Here is a 19,998-nt window from a genome sequence, read left to right as displayed (position 1 = left end):
CCAAGATCAGTGCCAAAAAAAACAAATCTGCAGATTCCACTTGGGCCTGACTGCAAGTTACATGCGTACTGAAAATGACCAGACATACTTTATGTACACCACCTAAACTGTCACACCGCATACATAATGTTTAAGGTGGAAAACAAGAGAAGTTAACTCTGTATTCTGTTGTTTCAGCTAAACTAACACTGTGGAGGTGGCTGGCCGTCTCAAGCTGAGAGAACCAGTCAGGTGTGTTTTCAGAGCAGGAGGGGAGGGGGGTTAAGCTGACGTCTTGTGTGATCCCTGTGTTAATTTGCAGGTAGTGCTCACACGGCAGTGGGATTGACCAACAGTGTGTAACATTGTGATTTTACACAACCCGTCAAAAGCTTGGAACAATTAAGATTTTTTTAATGTTTCTGAAAGAAGTTTCTTAACTTCACCCAGGCTGTATGTTTGATCAATAATACAGAAATATTACTACAAAAAATATTATTACAATTTTAAATGTTTTCTATTTGAATACATTTATTTCTGTGATGCAAAGCTGAATTTTCAGCATCGTTACTTCTGAAGGATCATGTGACACTGAAGACTGGAGTAATGATGCTGAAAATTCAGCTTTGCATCACAGAAATAAATTACGTATTATAATATATTCAAATAGAAAACAGTTATTTAAATTGTAATAATATTAAACAGTTTTATTGAATTTATGGTATTTTTGATCAAATAATTGCAGTCTAAGTGAGAGACTTCTTACTAAAACATTAAAAATCTTAATAACTCCAAACGTACACTGGCAGTGTATATAATCAGATGCAAACTCCCCTGTGCTACAGTGAGTCTTAAAGTCATATTGATTTGAACCCTGCAGTAAACTATCATTAGCAACTGTAGCATGGTGGAAAAACCAGTTTAGATCCCTGGATTTGGTGAGCATGCCTTTCAGCTAAAAACAGCCCGGCTGCAGGCCTTGTTCAGCCAATTCAGTGTTGTTTTGTCTGCATGAGTGTTGCAGCTGATTGTGCACTCCTATGGTAAGAATAAATATACATTGGTTGTGTGGTTATGTAGGTTGGCGTGTGTTTGGCAGCTGTAGGCTGTATATCTTCTCTTTTTTTTTTTAGAGGGCTGCAGTTTTTTTTTTTCCCCCCTCTGTAGGTAGGTGTTTAATTTGACGGTTAAAGTCAGGCTTTTTTATAGCCCCGTAACGTACATTTCCATGCCGTCGTTAAAGGTAAAGATAGTGGTGGTGCTCGCTGCATTTGCTCCCTGCTTCACGTCGCCGATAGTCTCGTAAAAGTTCTCGCAGGTCATGGCTCTGCCCGGACCCTGTGCGGGTTTCTTTTTAGGCTTCAGCGTGTTGCTGGCCAGCTTCTCCCGTTTCCGGTGGGAATCGATTGTGGCGTAGGCCGGGTCTGACTCTTGCACCAGGCCCCGGGGCCACGTCTTCTCGCCCACAGGCTCGTAGCAGGGCTCCTCCTGGGGGCCGCTCCTCCCCCACGGTTCTTCCCCTGCAGCACCGGCGGAAGGGCAGCCCGCACCGCCCCGGTCCACCGCTTGGGACGCAGCAGAGTCGGCCTGAGTCGGCCTGCTATCCTCCTGGCTTTGACCCTGCTGGTGTCTCCTCTTCAGGGTCTTACAAACGGTAGAGTACATTTCAGAGATCTGAGGACAGAGAGAGAGAGAGAGAGAACCGCAGAATGAGAAACACTTAAGAGCCTGCCAAAGATCAGCTTTGCCAAAGAGGATTTCGTAATAATAACCGTCCTGGGGCGCATTCTCAAGTTACAGTTATAGTGCTGAAGGAGTTACAAAAAACACACTGATTTTAGAATTTGCAAAGTTCATTTCCACCAGCTTATGCTATCAACAACTTGCCTGTGCAGTTACTAGGGTGTTCTGGTTGGTTGCTAGGTTGTTTTAGGTAGTTGCTAGGCTGTTATGAGTGGTTGGTTGTTCTTGGTTGTTGCTTGGGTGTTTTGGATGGTTGCTAGGTTTTTCTTGGTAGTTGCTAGGTTGTTTTAAGTAGTTGCTAGGCTGTTATGAGTACTTGGTTGTTCTTGGTGGTTGCTAGGTTTTTTTTGGTTGTTGCTAGGTTGCTTAAGGTAGTTGCAAGGCTGTTAGGAGTGGTTGGTTGTTCCTGGTGGTTGCTAGGGTATTTTGGGTGGCTGCTAGGTTTTTATTGGTCATTGCTAGGTTGTTGTAGGTAGTTGATAGGCTGTTATGAGTGGTTGTTCATTCTTGGTGGTTGCTAGGGTGTTCTGGATGGTTGCTAGGTTGTTTTAGGTAGTTGTTAGGCTGTTGTAAATGGTTGGTTGTTCTTGGTGGTTGCTAGGGTGTTCTGGATGGTTGCTAGATTTTTCTTGGTCATTGCTAGGTTGTTTTAGATAGTTGCTAGACTTTTATGAGTGGTTGGTGGTTCTTGGTGCTTGCTGGGGAGTTCTGGATGATTGCTAGGTTTTTCTTGATCGTTACCAGGTTATTTTAAGTAATTGCTAGGCTGATATGAGTGGTTGGTAGTTCTTGGTGGTTACTGGGGTGTTCTGGATGGTTGCTAGGTTTTTATTGGTCATTGCTAGGTTGTTTTAGGTAGTTGCTAGGCTGTTTTGAGGCTGTTATAAGTGGTTGGTTGTTCTTGGTGGTAACTAGGATGTTCTGGATGGTTGCTAGGTTTTTATGGTTGTTGCTAGGTTGTTTTAGGTAGTTGCTAGGCTGTTATGAGACTGTTATAAGTGGTTGGTTGTCCTTGGTGGTTGCTAAGTTGTTTTAGATAGTTGCTAGGTTTTTATGAGTAGTTGTTCTTGGTGGTTGCTAGGGTGTGCTGGATGGTTGCTAGGTTTTTCTTGGTTGTTGCTAGGAAGTTTTAAGTAGTTGCTAGGCTGTTATGAGTGGTTTGTTGTTCTTGGTGGTTGCTAGAGTGTTCTGGATGGTTGCTAGGTTTTTCTTGCTCGTTGCTAGGTTGTTTTTGCTAGGATCTTGTGAGTGGTTTGTTGTTCTGGGTGGTTGCTAAGGTGTTTTTGGATGGTTGTTAGGTTTTTCTTGGTGGTTGCTAGGTTGTTTTAAGTAGTTGCTAGGATGTTTTTCCAGATGTTGCTAGGATTCATAAATCCATCAGAAGTCAGATCTAACATCTGTTTTGATCTTTTCGATTTACACACTGTCATGGCAGTCAGGGGTGACAGGACCCTGGTGACATGGCAGTCAGGGTGACAGAGGGGTCATATAGTCATAAATACGGTCATAAATCGGACCATGTACACATTTGACATACGACAACCTGTCAATCAACGCTGACAGGAGTCATAAATCAAGTCATAAATCATCAATTTGACACATGGTGTATGTAATTACTACTGCTAGGGCATTCTAAGTGGTTGCTAAGCTGTTTTGGGCAGTTAGTAAGTTGTGATTGGGGGTTGCTAGGGTGTTTTAAGTGATTGCTAAGCTGTTCTGGGTGGTTGCTAGGTTGTTCTAAGTGGTTGTTAGGTTGGTTTTGTGGTTCCTTGGCTGTTATGTGTGCTAGGATGTACTAAGGAATTGCTAAATTGTACTTGGTGGTTGGTATGATGTTCCGAGTCATTGCTATGATGTTTTAAGTGTTTGCTAGGGTATTCCAGATAGTTGCTAGGTTGTTCTAAGTGGTTGTTAGGTTGGTTTTGTGGTTCCTTGGCTGTTATGTGTGCTAGGATGTACTAAGGAATTGCTAAATTGTACTTGGTGGTTGGTATGATGTTCCGAGTCATTGCTATGATGTTTTAAGTGTTTGCTAGGGTATTCCAGATAGTTGCTAGGGTGTTCTAAGTGGTTGCAACAGTGTTCTGTGTTTATCTCCATCAATTTAATTGTTATTTTTTTAATCATTTTTTAATCAGGTGAACTGTTTAAGTTTGATCACTTATAAAAGTAACAGCATACTGTACCTCTTCTCAACAAGACCATAATTTGAAGTATCATTCACGATACATCAAAAATGAATAATCAGATTTAGTGGTTTGATCAATAGTAATAGTGACAACTGGCTTAACAAAGTAGAAGTAAAAAGGCAACAGGACAGATAAGAGTTAACACAACACAACCTCTAATATGCTTGAAGTTGTTGTATACGCACTACACTGATGCCTACAGCGCTGAGTGTTTGACTCGTGTGTCATAGTGTGTGTGGTAACAGGACTCTGCTTGCACACAGCAGAAACATGACCCACTTTAGCCGTGATCGACAGAGCCAGTGTAAACGCTCTTATCTGTTACCTAACCTGCAGATAAGCCTGTTAAACTTTCACCACAGCAGCCCACCGAGGGCGCCATAAACCCCGCTAAACAGATAGGAGCTATTAGAGTAGGAAGATTTCCCACAATCCTCCTCTAATGTCCATGTGTGGTCTATTATGAGTATGTGATACAAGTACACTATTTAGGGGTGTGCGATATTTATCATCTACGATAATACTGCAGTTGTTGTTTTAACAATGTGCGAGCTTGACAGTATGTCAATCACTTTGCAAAAAACAAAAGTCCGAAAGCATTGACTGTATGATGAAGCCTGTTAGAATGCCCTTATAATTCAAGTTATGAACCCAAAAAAATACTCCTACATGGGTTTTTTATAATATATGATATTGTTACATAATATCACAAAAAAAAATGCAGTTTTCCAGAATATCAGCGTGCGAGCGTGACCACAAATGTGATTGATTCTATACAACAGTTCAACAAACAAGAAGTTAATATTAAGCAAGTTACATTATAGAGAGAACAGTGTCTGTTTTTTTTCTGTTTTGCCAATGAAAATAGTTACAAACAAAGTCGAAGTTAGAACATTTGTGCATCTCAGAGCAACACTGTGGTGTTTTGTTCCTGAATGAATCTGCTTTTGAACGAATCATTTGATTCAGTTATCCATTCATAAAGAGAGTCACTTGCTTTGTTCCTAAATGAATCAGCCATTTTGAACAAATCATTTGAATGAATGAGTCAATGAATCACTCATTAAAACAGGTGCTGTGTCTGAAATTGAATACTTCCCTACTATAATGTATGTGAAAAACAGTTCGCCAAAAGAATTCACAGTATTCATAAAACAGTAGGCGAAAAGTATCCGGATGACCTAGGCTACTACCTCCGCCAGGATCCACATTCAGTGGACACTTTACTATCCCATGAGGCCACGGGAGAGAATTTATGAATGGTAGTGAAGTGACGCAACTAGGTCACATGACCATATCAACATCGCGGATATAGTATGTCTGAATTTCCCTACCCATATTCATACTATATAAAATTAACCCTAAAACTGTTGCAAAGTATGTTCAAATTCAAATGACGCCACCTACTGGTGGTATTAGTGTCATATTTATTTATCCGACAGGCTTAAACCAGATCAAAAACACATAAAAAATATAATTTAATTATTGTTGTTGAAAAAATCCCCCAAATATTTAGATATTGTCAATATTGCCCTAACAACCCTAACACTGATGTGTGTGTGCGTGTGTTCACCTCACATGCCCTCTCTGTGGTAGATGATATTTAGCACTCCCATCTTAATGGCATGTGTATAATCTCAGTCAAGAATTCAACTCGGCTCTCCAACTCACTTAGTGACCTTTACGGCATTCATGTGTACAGGCTGAGGAGATGTTATGGCATGAATCGAGCTGCAGATACGATTGCGTTTGTCATGTTAACACCTCTAACCGATCTGGAAAACAGCGCTGCAGCATTCAGTATTTTAGCCTGTACTGTAATCTGCAGGCCACGGCACGACGCATAGCATGCGTCTGAACACAGGCATGACTGAACCAGCCGATTTTAAGAAAACCGCTGAGTTTCATGTTGTTTGAAACTCCCAAAAGTGTGTGTGTCTGTGTGCACCCCTCCGATCTCTTTTCCTCCATGTCGAGCATTGTTTACCGTGCTGTGTAGTGCTTTGCAGAGCGAGAGGAAATCACAATGACGGGGGTTTCAAAACTCTCTGCAGCTGTTGAGAAAGCCTTGAGAGGTTTTTTCTCCTTCCTCTTGCTCTCTCACTGTCTTTTCTTTCCCCTTCATATTGCTCTCTCTTTCTCATTCCCTTGCAATCTCCACCAGTTACAACAGCCAACACTTCCATCTGAGCCAAAGACGTTCAGCTTACTGTTACACTGCTATCCAACAAAATAAGTGTAGAATGTCATTTTCAAAGTACGTTCAATGCCACCCGAGGTGCAAATTTTAAAATCAGAGAACATAATAGTTGTGTTAGTATCAATCTTTTTTTTTTTTTAAATAGACACTTGTATGTATTTATGTAGAATAATTAGCATATGCATATAAATCCATTGCATTATTTTATTTTATTTAAATAAACATATTTTTAAAAGGCATTTATTCCAATATCTTAGAATCTGTTCATGGTAAAACAAATACATTAAGTTAAAAAGTACGGAGATGTTATGGCATGAATCGAGCTGCAGATACGATTGCGTTTGTCATGTTAACACCTCTAACCGATCTGGAAAACAGCGCTGCAGCATTCAGTATTTTAGCCTGTACTGTAATCTGCAGGCCACGGCACGACGCATAGCATGCGTCTGAACACAGGCATGACTGAACCAGCCGATTTTAAGAAAACCGCTGAGTTTCATGTTGTTTGAAACTCCCAAAAGTGTGTGTGTCTGTGTGCACCCCTCCGATCTCTTTTCCTCCATGTCGAGCATTGTTTACCGTGCTGTGTAGTGCTTTGCAGAGCGAGAGGAAATCACAATGACGGGGGTTTCAAAACTCTCTGCAGCTGTTGAGAAAGCCTTGAGAGGTTTTTTCTCCTTCCTCTTGCTCTCTCACTGTCTTTTCTTTCCCCTTCATATTGCTCTCTCTTTCTCATTCCCTTGCAATCTCCACCGGTTACAACAGCCAACACTTCCATCTGAGCCAAAGACGTTCAGCTTACTGTTACACTGCTATCCAACAAAATAAGTGTAGAATGTCATTTTCAAAGTTATTTTATTTAAATAAACATATTTTTAAAAGGCATTTATTCCAATATCTTAGAATCTGTTCATGGTAAAACAAATACATTAAGTCAGGTAAAAAGTACAATCCTTGTTAAAATATGGCTAGCTATGGAACAAATAACAAAAAAGGAAACAAATTGAATTTATTGATGATAAATGTGTAAACCTGGTTATTGTGTATTTAAAACACATCCAGTTTATTACTAATAGTACTATAATGTATTATGTATGACTATGTATGACTAACACATTAAGTTAAAACGATTTAATCCATATGTATGGAAATTGTATATGCATTTCAAATACATACAGTAAATTTAAGGCCTAAATATACTTTTATTTGAGTGTATCTTGAATTAAGACTGCTTTTACTTACTCTACAATTTTCCCTTGTTTTAAGCAACTATGTTAAGTGAGCTTTATATTTAAAACAACAAAACTATTTCAACTTTATTTGACATATTATACTATTGTTCAAAAGTTAAGCATATATTATTAAGCAGCACGACTGTTTTATACATTGATAATAATAATAAATATTTCTTGAGCAGCAAATCAATGGGTGCCGTCAGAATGAGAGTTCAAACAGCTGATAAAAACATCACAATAATCCACAAGTAATCCACACCACTCACGCCATCAGTTAACATCTTGTGAAGTGAAAAGCTGTGTGTTTGTAGGAAACAAATTCAGGCAGGAAGTGTTATTATGGATAGAGGTATTTTGTCCAGAAGTGACGGTTTAAAGTTAAAACATCTTAATGATGGATTTGTTTCTTACAAACATGCAACTTTTCACTTCACAAGATGTTAACTAATGGACTGGAGTGCTGTGGATTGCTTGTGGATTATTGTGATGTTTTATCAGCTGTTTGAACTCTCATTCTGACGGCACCCATTTGGGGTGAGTACATTTTTAGCAAATGTTCATTTTTAGTGAACTATTCCTTCAACAACAGGGTTATTATTCTTAACTAAAACAAAAACATTTTTGGTAACGGAAATAAATCTGAAATACAATAAAATATAAATATTACATGAAAAATGTTGACTTGACAACTAAGTAAAATGCGTTTAAGCTGAAGCACTAAAATGACTGACTGGAAATAAATAAATTCAACTGAAATAGTAATATAAAAATTATTTTAAAAACTAAATGGAATGAATTCTAAAAATATAAAATAAAAGCTAAATATTAATGAAAACTATAATAGTGTACACAAAAATCTAAAATAACACTGTTAACAGCTCACTGCCCTGGTGAAAAATAAACTATACACTAAAATGTATTTGAAATATAATTGTTGAAATGTATATTTCATGCTAAGTATACTACAAATACATTAACATATATATGTACTTAATAAAAAATACCCCGCAACTGTACTTTTGGTATATTAAACTGGTGTACTTAAAGTCTGCTAAATTGGAATAACTAATTTTCTATTTAATGCACTTTAATTGTGTGGAAGTAGTGCTGATGTCCACCATTGAACAGGTGTACCTAATAAAGTGGCCGGTGAGTGTATATATGTACTTAATAAAAAATACCCCGCAACTGTACTTTTGGTATACTAAACTGGTGTACTTAAAGTCTGCTAAATTGGAATAACTAATTTTCTATTTAATGCACTTTAATTGTGTGGAAGTAGTGCTGATGTCCACCTAAAGATATACTGGAGTATATTTGATTGTGCTAAAGTGGAACTATTGCAAGTATACTTCAGGTACACTTTAAATATCTTGCATTTAAAAACTGATATTAATCAAAGATCAAACGCTCCTCATCAATAGTGACATTAAAACTTCAGTATTAAAACCTAAAACTAAAAGTTTAGGCTATATAATGAAGGCTTTGTGCACAAGTAACACTCCAAATAAGGTTTAATTATAATTTTTTTTACCAGTAAGTCTTGAGCGATTTGTCAGTAAATATGTTAATTGATTTTAACTATACTTAGTATGAAATAAATGTATTTTAAATATATAACTTTTTTACTAGGGTGAAGGGGAATAAAGACCTCAATTTTGGTCCGTTTGTCACAGAAAGCTATTATATGATCTCAGAACACTTGGAATTTTCTTTTTCCCCCCGCAAAAATCATATGAACCACTTTTATGACTCTGTCATTTTGGAGCTCGACAGCACCAGTTCACCATTTGTGTCCCACAGAACAACGAAAGAAAGTCATGCTGGTCTGGAACGACATGAACTGTTCCTTTAATTTAGGACTGATTGGTGTTTGTTTCTACAATGGAAATGTTCTGTGAGTTAATCATTACAGGAGCAGATATGTATGCTGTATAGAGAGTCAATGATTAAAGAGGGAAAGAAACACACCTCCTGTATGAATGATTAATACCAGCAGATGAATGGCTACAGTGTTTGCTGCTATTTATTTCCCTGGCTGAAGCAACTACCTGCTCTGTGGTTCCTCCCTGATGCCTTTAACAAAAAAACAAACAAACAAAAAAAAACATGGCGGGGCAGGCAGCCTGCCAACAGACCTTACATAATCCAGCCCAGTGCACTGGAGTGACACATGTGCCACACAATCATACTGCATGCTCGCTTTCACGTAAACTCTAACCATATTTGCTCTAGATGCAGGCTTGGATATAATGCAGGTCAAAGACACACACACACACATTGTTTAGCCTTCCTTAAACATCAAATGGCACACTGTAAGTCAGATTTAGAAAGACAATTATGCACTGAATACAATACCGTGCCTGTGTAAACAAGCCATCAATCAGCAAACCTGTGACAAAGAAGATCTCCATATGTGGCAAATAAATGGCACAAACACACACATAAAGACAAGTAGAGCAGAGCTGAGTTAACAGGAAGACTGGATCATTATCCGATCATTGTCTGTGTGTTTTCCATTTTAAAGGCACCATCATTCCACATGGCTGTTCTGCTCTCTGCAAGTCTTATCTGTCCTTGAAAGCCGAACACAATATAAACGGTTATCAGCCGACAGACGGACAGGAATATGGATGAAATGCAAACAGACACACACCCACACACACACACACACACACACACACACATTTAAATGTCATCAGTCATATTCATATCAGTCATGAAGATTTTAGATAATGCTTCAGGTTGGTGAATCTAGGGGATATTTTTATAGGAAACAGCACTCTCTAGTGGTCCAAACGAATAACTGCACTACCAGGCCCTGCATTTAAGTGCTTGCTATTTACATCAGTGCAAATGGCAGACAATTATTAATCTTTTTTTCTCACTTATTATTATTATTTTTTCAATTGCCTGGAAATCAAATGCAAGAACTTGGCATTGCTAAAGATGGGTCCTCATCTAATAGGCCCATCTTTAGCAATGCCAAGTTCTTGCATTAGTTTTTCTGAAGAAAATGAGAGTGGTGCAAAATATACCATAATGATGCTAGAATGTTCTGAGTTATTGCCATGGCATTGCTATGCCACGCTAAGACGTTCTGAGTGTTTGGTGCAGTACTGTGTGGTTGCTAGGGTGTTCTATGTGGTAAGCTATGCATTAACTAAGTTGTTCTGAGGTTTAAGTGAGTTATGGATGTTTCTGGGTGGATGATAGGGAGTTGCTATGCCATTACTAAGTTGTTTTAAGTGTTTAATGAATTGCTGGGTATTCTGGATGGTTGCTTGGGTGTTGCTATGCAGTTACTAAGTTTTTCTGTGGTTTAAGTAAATTATGGGGTTGCTGGGGTGTTCTGGATGGTTGCTACGGTGTTGCTATGCAGTTACTAAGTTATTCTGAGGTTTAAGTGAGTTATGGGTTGCTGGGGTCTTCTGGATGGTTGCGACGGGGTTGCAATGCAGTTACTATGTTGTTCTTTGGTTTAAGTAAATTATGGGGTTGCTGGGGTGTTCTGGATAGTTGCTAGGGTGTCGCTATGCAGTTACTATGTTGTTCTGTGGTTTAAGTAAATTATGGGTTGCTGGGGTGTTCTGGATGGTTGCTATGGTGTTGCTATACAGTTACTATGTTGTTCTGTGGTTTATGTGAATTATGGGTTGCTGGGGTGTTCTGGATTGTTGCTAGGGTGTCGCTATGCAGTTGCTATGTTATTCTATGGTTTAAGTAAATTATGCTGGGGTGCATATTCACCTTTGGGAAATTGGGTAGGTGAAACGGTTCCACTGTTTTCCTAGGCAAAGTGCTGCTGGAGGACTCGCTGCTGGACACGCTCTGGTGCTCCCTTTCTCCATCCTCCACCACTTCCTCCCTCCTGCCGCGCTCCAGCTTCTTCACCTTCCGTATGGAGGCGTACTCTGCCGTCACTTCGTCTTGACTCACACCGTTCACACCTCCTCTGCTTCCACCTCGGCCGTTCCCATTGAGCGTCGGGCTGTGGGCACAGCGCTGAGTGGGCGTGTTGGTTGACGTCGGGGCAGGGGCAGCAGGTGGGGCAGCTTTATCAGACCCCGCCCCTTTGATCCCAACACTCTCGTATAGGCCATCATCTGGCGGGTGGGATGTGGGAGAGGAGCGGCGGCAAACTTCAGAGTAGGTGTGCTCACGTTCCTCATTCTCATTTTTGTTGGGAGCACGAGGCAGCTGGCGGCCTGGGCTGGGACGGAGGTCAGTATTGGAGCGGCGGGTATGCAGGAGCAGAAGATCCATGCTGGCCGGCCGGCTCTTAGGGGCGCCTGTCAATCAGAATAACACAGACTAATATGAGAGAGATGGGAAAGAGGATTAAGATTAAAGTTTGGAGTAATGATGTCATATTGGATAAAATACTGAACATGTACACATACAAAGGGTAAATAAAATCCAAAGTGTCATTAAAAATGACACATTTGACATTACTCCAGGCAAACACAAGAGGGCAGACCATTACTATTTGATTATCTCGTATTTTGACCACACTTTCACAATCTTACATATATTTAAACCTGCTTACAGACAGTACAATGAGTTTAAAGCCAACATGAATCTACACTGGCAACAAAAAATTTGAATTTTGTTTTCTAAACTATGTATCAGATGATACTACCAAATCTAAAACTAGTCAAATTAAGCATTTACCTTTCCAGTTTAGCCTAGCTAATAGTTTAGCTGACTAGCTTAGCATAACAAGGAACCTTCTCACAACTTTCGATAACATTTTAAAAAGTTATATAATTTTTAGGACAAAACATTCTAAAATAGTGTTTATGAACATTCTTATCACTTCGTTAATATTTGATATACGGTCTCATAACGCTGAGAGAAAACATTCTTAGAATGTCTTCATGATGTTTTTACTTCATGAATGTTCTTAAAACAATGAGAGAAAATATACTGATATCAACATTCTCAGAACATTCTTATAATGTTATTTGCACTCGTTCTCAATCTTGAGAGAAAATGTTCTTAGAATAAACATTCAAATAACGTTACATTATGGGCAGAAACAAAATTAGTAGAACGTTGTAAGAAACGTTTTTGTAATCTTTAAATAACATTCTAATCATGGCAAGAAAACTGGACATTTTAACGTTCTTAGAATATTAAAAATGAATGTTCAAATGTATATCTTGGGTGAAAATAAAGTTAGTAGAACGGTTTAGAAAGAAACATTTTAGGAACCTTTAAATGGGTCATATGATGCGATTTAAATGTTTCCTTTCTCTTTGGAGTGTTACAAGCTCTTGGTGCATAAAGAAGATCTGTAAAGTTGCAAAGACTAAAGTCTCAAATCCAAAGAGATATTCTTTACAAAAGTTAAGAGTCAGCCACACCTACCTAAAACGCCTCGTTCTAACACGCCCCCACATATCTACGTCACTATTTGGGAAGATTTGCATAACACCGCCCAAATGTTCACGCAAAAAAAGAAGGCGTAACTTTTATTCTCGCTGTAGTATTGTTGTTTCCGCTGCCACCATGTTGTAAAGACTCTGTGTGCTTCATTGTGAAAGCGAATCTACTTTGTTTGGTCTACCAAATACTGTTCTTTTTAGCAGCATCATATGACCCCTTTAAGTAACTTTCTAATCACAAAAAGAAAACCGGACATTTTAACATTCAGAGAATATTAAAATTAAACATTCAAATAATATTTTGGGTGAAAATAAGGTTAGTAGAACGTTGTAAAAACGTTTTTGTAATTTTTAAATAACATTCTAATCACGGCAAGAAAACTGGGCATTTTAACATTCTTAGAATATTAAAAACTAATGTTCAAATAACGTTATATCTTGGGGGAAAATAAAGTTAGTGCAACATTGTAAGAAAAATGTTAGGAAACTTTAAGTAATATTCTAATCACAAAACGAACACTGGACATTTTAAAATTTGTAAAATATTTAAAAATAAACATTCAAATAACATTTCGAGTGAAAATAAAGTTAGTAGAACATTGTAAGAAATGTTTTTGTAACCTTTAAATAGTGTTATAATTATGACAAAAAAAACTAGGCATATGGACATTTTAGAAACATTTCAAAACAATGTTACCACAACATTCTTTATAGCCTCAAAATCTTCCCCGTGTTGAAACGAGTGATCTTGGTAACATCAGCAGAAAAAGCCGGGGGTTTTTTTCAAATTTTTTCTAATAGTGTAGACTGATGATTTGTGGATATTACGATCAGGAGCATGTATTACAAAAGTAAATAGGGTCAATCTTGTTTTCACGTTGATACGAATTGGGAATTGCTATCCTTCTTATTGTGTATTTTGTGTTTTACACACTAAATAAAGCTGAGTCTCTAATAGTCTGGATTTAAAAGATTAGAAGCCAGTGTATATAAGGCTTTGGGATGTGTGTGTGTTCTGTGTGTCAGCTTGACAACTGTCATTCTCAGCCTCGCAGATCACACGTCTGTGGCAGTGGGAACATGAGCTAGTAAACATCTGACAAGTCTCTGGAGACGTCAGCCTTTGCACTCCGTGCATATGTGCGAATGTGTGGTAAATGAGTCTTGTGTACGTATGTCATAAAGACCAGTTACATCTCTGTCTCTCTCACCATTGGCATTGCAGGGCAGCCTGTGCATGTCATGCAGGCGGGTGTCAGATTTACTCATTGAGTTCAGCTTGGACTGGCGCAGAGCAGAGAGGGAATGGCAGAGGATCCCCAAATCCAGGTGTGAATAACTTGTTGCATCTTTCCCAAAAAGACTCATGGCTGTATTAGATCAAATGGGTGCTTCTACTAAATACTGAGCATTTTTCAGTTTTTCTTTTTTAATAAATTTGCAAAAATGTCAACAATTCTGTGTTTTTCTGTCAATATGGGGTGCTGTGTGTACATTAATGAGGAAAAAAAATTAACTTAAATGATTTTAGCAAATGGCTGCAATATAACAAAGAGTGAAAAATTTAAGGGGGTCTGAATACTTTCCGTACCCACTGTATGTCATAAAGACCAGTTACATCTCTGTCTCTCTCACCATTGGCGTTGCAGGGCAGCCTGTGCATGTCATGCAGGCGGGTGTCAGATTTACTCATTGAGTTCAGCTTGGACTGGCGCAGAGCAGCCTGAAATACAAAACATTATCATGTATATGTACAGTATGTACATCCATGTCCATAATTACACTGTGTGTATGTGTTCATATATACTGTGCTTTTTTTGCACTCACTGTTTCCTTTTTCTGAGCCCCTCCGTTGGCTTGGCCATGTTTGCTCTTGCTTTTTCTGCAGACAAAATGAGAAACACTCAAATACAGCAAAAAATAATTTAATGACTGGAACAACTTATAAGTAAATCACAATATTAGCTCCATTCCAAAATCTAGTGAGCTACCTACCGAGATGAACATATAAAGATTTTAAGGCAACATACAGTAGGCGACATTTAGACGCAAACGCTATTGACAGGCAGTTAAAAATATTATGCTGCATTCTAAGATGCCTTGTTTTTACCAAATTATAAGCACAGCATTGCATGAAAACGTTCATTCAAGATAAAGGGCAAATCTAGAGCAAAATGATTACAAATATAGATTATAAATATATTTCATTTAAAAACTGGAAAGTATGTTATGTAACCCGATATTTGTGTGTGCTGTGTAATGTTTGTGCTAGATTAACACACATTAACGTGAAACTATAAAACACAACAGTGACCGTTGACCCTTTTTTTGCAGACTTGGGTTTTTTCCCCCAATAGTTGTAAGGATTAAATGTTAATAATTTGACACAAAATCATTATGAAAATTATGAATAACTATATATATATATATATATATAAATAATTTTTTTATTTTTTTATTTTTATTTATCTACACATTTTTGTATACACTATTGCTCAAAAGATTGAGTTCAATAAGATTTCTATTTATTTTATTTTATTTTATGTATTTATTTATTTTTTAAAGAAATTACTTTATTCAGCAAGGATGCATTAAAATGATCAAAAGTGACAAATTCATTTTAATCAAATAATTATTAAATAATCATGGTTTCCATAAAAATATTAAGCTGCACTGCTTTCAATATTGATAATAGTAGGAGATGTTTCTTGAGCAGCAAATCAGCAGATTAGAATGATTTCTGAAGGATCACGTGACACTGGGAGTAATGATGCTGAAAATTCAGCTTTGATCATAGCAATAAATCACATTTTAAGATATATTCACATAGAAAACAGCTATTTCAAACTGTAATAATATTTTACAGTATTACTGTTTTTACTGTATTAAATAAATGCAGTCCTGGTGAATCTTTCAAAACATTTTAAACATTTTAAAAATCTTACTGTTATTCCTATATAAGCAAGTATGAGTTGTTTGAGTGTAGAGAGAATAATTTAATTATGTAATTAGCCTGCTCATTTCAGTTCATGGAACTGGACGTTGTTGTTGAACTCTTTTGCCGCAATTTTCATTTCCATTAACAGTGCCCATTTTAATTGGTGCCTCTTCTTTAAGGATTATGGGTAGTGTAGATCTTCACCTTGAATTCAGCATTTAAACACTTAAAAAAGAAGAGAAATTACACTTGATTGTGGCTTTTACATAAGCATATATAATCACTTTAATGGTTTATCAAAACAAAAGAGATTTCCCCATTTATTATGGAGAAAAATGAAGGGAAACAGTGGACACCGACTACTGGAGTCATGAGTAAGAAACTCAAGTATGCAGTGTTCCAAATCAGTCGCCTATGAGATTACATTCTGTTTAGAATGCCGCCTTAGAAAGCTGCAGCCTTTGTAGACACTAGACATGCAGCTCTCTTGTACAATAGCTCTGAATAGGACAAGAAGTAAAATTCCACTACAGCGAGTGTTTGTAATGGCTCTCTGTGGGATTGCCAGGGTCTGGTTTTATCTAAGGACGGCGTAATCATGAGGGACGAGATGTGTTGCAGGTGTACTGGAGGAAGAGAGAGCGAGAGGATGGATAGGTAACCCTGACGATCCCTCCTCCCTTGCTTTTCTTCTCCTCTCATTCCCTACACACACCTGGTGTGACATCAATTATAGCTTCTCTCTTTCTCCACCAATCCAGCTGCCTGTGAAATACACACACTTTTTCACACACACCTCTTTTTGTTCCTCTCACTCGCACCCCATTTTAAACATCCGCAGCATCTCTCACTCTCAGCGAATCTGTGAAATTTTCTCTTCTCTCTCTCTCTCTCCTTTACTCCCTAAACTAGATGAAGACGGCTTTTATGGATGAATTGATAACAAGACATTTAAAAAGTAGAATAATGTAATGCATAATGGCATGGTGACAGTGTCTCCGGTTTGTTTGTAGTTGTGAAGGCTGTATCGCTCTGTTCCTCTGTGAAGGTCAGAAACTCAGGAGGCCGGAGGGACACGTTTGGGTATTGGTGACCCTGTGTCTACACACATGACTTGTAGAATGCACTGTACACATTGCAAAACCTCACACAGCACAATAACAGCTGCACTCTGGTACTGAGTGTGCAATCGTGAATGCAGCATTAGCATAGCCATGCTTTAAAGGAATATTCCAGGTTCAGTACAAGTCACAATAATCCACAAGCAATCCACACTCCTCCAGTCCATCAGTTAACGTCTGGTGATGTGAAAAGCTGTGTGCTTGTAAGAAACAAATCAATCATTAAGATGTTTTTAACTCTCGTCTGAATCAGAAGAAATATGCACAATGTTTATAACAGTCTAAAATTTGATCTAAACAAATATGTTCAAGGTTTAAAATTAAAATGCCTCAATGATGGATTTGTTTCTTACAAGCATGCAGCTTTTCACTCACAAGATGTTAACCGATGGACTGGAGTGGTGTGGATTACTTGTGGATTATTGTGATGCTTTTATCAGCTGTTTGGACTCTCATACTGACGGCACCCATTCACTGCTGAGGATCCATTGGTGAGCAAGTGATGAAATGCTACATTTCTACAAATCTGTTATGATGACGAAACAAACTTATCTACATCTTGACTGGCCTGAGGGTGAGTGAATTTTCAGCTAATTGTATTTTTTGGCTGAACTATTCCTAAAGTTTTTTTTTTTTCACAATAAAATCATATTTAACAACACATATTGGACCTCATTTATAAAATGACGCGCAAAACCATCCTAAATTTGAACTTACGATCATCTCTCAAATATGCGTACTTGTGATTCATAGAATGAACGTACGCCTCTCTTTCAGATGTGAAATCTATGAATCGCAAATGATCTTAAACTTGCGCGCAACTGAATGGTTTCAGCTCTCTGCCTTGTAAACGACTCCTACTTAATGTCATTAACTTATAAAAGATCACCAGTCATCGTCCAAATTCTTTCATTTAGAACAGCGAGCAGCAAGAACAGCTTTTATTCCCTAAAACCTGCAGTACTCGAACAAGAAAAAGTGCGTACGTCTGCTCAGACCTTGACGTGGCGCTAAGCACTTTTCCACGTCAAAGGCATTTTTTCTTACATATATAAGCATTGGCGTGGGTTTAAGCATACGCACACTCTAAGATCAAATATGTACGTACGCACACTTTATAAATGAGGCCTAATATGTGTTGTTGCTATACTGCTAAAACAGTAAGTATTTTAATGTTTACAGATTTGCCTCATTCACTTACATTGTAAGTGCCTCATTAACTCAGGTTTTTAGCTTTTTTGAAGAAAAGGAAAGTCAATTAATTTTTGTAGTAATTAACATTATGCCACAAATGCTGGCAACTGAACTTGTACTGAACCTAGAAAGTCTCATCCAGTCAAATCTTCTGAATAAGTTTAATTTTAGTATTATTTATATACTATTATAGTATTTATTTATATTTTGAATTAGCTTTATTTTATATTTTCAGTTTTCATTTTTCCACCTATTATTTATGTTTTGATTTATGTAAGCTTTATTTCAAGTAACAGCTCACAAATCTCTTTTGCATTTCCAACCTGGCATTCGATAGACACATACAGAAGCAATGGCATTTTGTGTCACTGACACTGATGAAACAGCTATTATTTGGCTTCAGAAGACGTAGAATATAACACACGAGTAGTATCTTTTTTTGGGGGGGGGGGGCACTATAAGCTTTCATTGCATTGAAAATAGCAGCATGAAAATTCTTTGAAGTATCTCCTTTTATGTTCCACAGAAGAAAGTCATACTTGTTTGGAATACATGAGGGTGAGTACATTTTCATTTTCTGCGATGGAAATGAGACGGAACATTTTAATTCTGAAAAAGGGGTTTTACTCAATCATAATTTGTGTATCTCAGAACAATAAGCTCAGTGTGTGTTTTCCATTAGGCATCTGGTGACTTTGCAGCAACGCCAACCTGCACTCTGAGCACTAAATATCAGTCGTATTTACTGTGTTTTTACCATTAGAGTGACAATAATGGTACACACTCTGCTTCTGTACAACAGTCTTGTAAAACATTCAGACCAAGTTGTTTTTCAGTACAGCAAAAACATGACTTTATGGTGAGTATGCAACAAAGAGTATAGTCCCTATTCATCTTTTCTGTGAAACGTTACGTAAAACAGAAATAGAACAACGCCTGAGAGTATGTGAAACTGATTTGTTGGAGGGGTTCGTTCCTTGTAATATCTCTAAGCAAAAGTCTTTGTCACAAATGAGCATCCGACGCAGAGCTTAACTTCCCAGCAAAACGGCTCCAACAGAGGGCACGCAATCTGCTGAAGGAGTGATTTTAGCATTCATCAAGTCGCTCTGCAGCAGGGAAGGAGAGATAGAGACGGAAAGAGAGAAAAAGAGGAGGAGGTGCCCTGACACAACAGTGGGGGAGAAAGAGTTTTTAAGAAGCCGACGCATTCTTTCGACATATGAGTGGGGAGCGTTGTTCAGGGTGCGAACTACGGGGGAGCTAGGGGGAGCTCGGCTCCCCTTAATAAGACATGGGCTCCCCTGAAAACGTGTATTTGTGGGTGGCTGTTTGTTGTTTCACCTATCAATTCGTGTCGATAAAGTATAATAGGGTAAATCCTGTATAGTGATTTATCCTATATAGTGCTTGCATAAAGCAAGTAGTGCATACACTTGTAGCTGTTATGTATCTTTGTAAGTCATTGTAAGCCCTCTTTTGAGGCACGCGCAAGCGCACGAACAAAGCCCCCCCAGTTAAAAAAAAAAAAACAAGTGGACTCCCCCAAAGTCCATGGTATAGTTCAAACACTGGGAGCGTTTATGTGCAAACGTACAGACATCAGGAATAAAGCATTAGATATGGATGGGATAAGGAATTAATTAACCATCCTGGTTTTGATTCTGATTGCTCTTAATGATTCAATTAATGATTCTTTCAGTATCAGTTCGATAACATCAGTTCCCACGTGATGAGATCATTTCAGATTTTAAAGATATAACAAATCTAAATGAAATTTAATACAAGTTTTGCAAAAGGTATGTTTACGCAGACTTTTTGATGCAACATAATTAAGCAATCATAATTAAACTTAAATAAGATAATTAAGCATAATTATAGCAATCCAGTAATTAAGAAGGCTCATGCACCTTATGAACAATGTACTGTTATGGTCATAAATCAATATAAACCTTGAAGAATATGCTAAATTATATATATATATATATATGTATATATAATACTATATA

General features: G+C 37.8%; 1 protein-coding gene across 1 annotated transcript in view; it reads right to left on the bottom strand.

The window, feature by feature from the left end:
- Window positions 1-772: 772 nt before the first annotated feature.
- LOC107724179 (uncharacterized) overlaps window positions 773-19,998 on the bottom strand; it is an 83,413-nt gene continuing 64,187 nt past the window's right edge. The window contains exons 3-6 of the mRNA XM_016532987.1: window positions 14,564-14,618; window positions 14,372-14,459; window positions 11,097-11,638; window positions 773-1,653 (exon numbers count right to left, since the gene is read on the bottom strand). Of these exons, the coding sequence (XP_016388473.1) occupies window positions 1,183-1,653; window positions 11,097-11,638; window positions 14,372-14,459; window positions 14,564-14,618 (1,156 nt within the window). The 3' untranslated portion in view covers window positions 773-1,182. The remainder of the gene's footprint in view (window positions 1,654-11,096; window positions 11,639-14,371; window positions 14,460-14,563; window positions 14,619-19,998) is intronic.

The sequence above is a fragment of the Sinocyclocheilus rhinocerous genome, unplaced genomic scaffold (assembly GCF_001515625.1).
Source record: "Sinocyclocheilus rhinocerous isolate Xijiao unplaced genomic scaffold, SAMN03320098_v1.1 scaffold184, whole genome shotgun sequence".
NCBI lineage: Eukaryota > Metazoa > Chordata > Actinopteri > Cypriniformes > Cyprinidae > Sinocyclocheilus > Sinocyclocheilus rhinocerous.
Note: the sequence above shows the minus strand (reverse complement) of the source record. Positions and strands in the feature narration are given on the sequence as shown.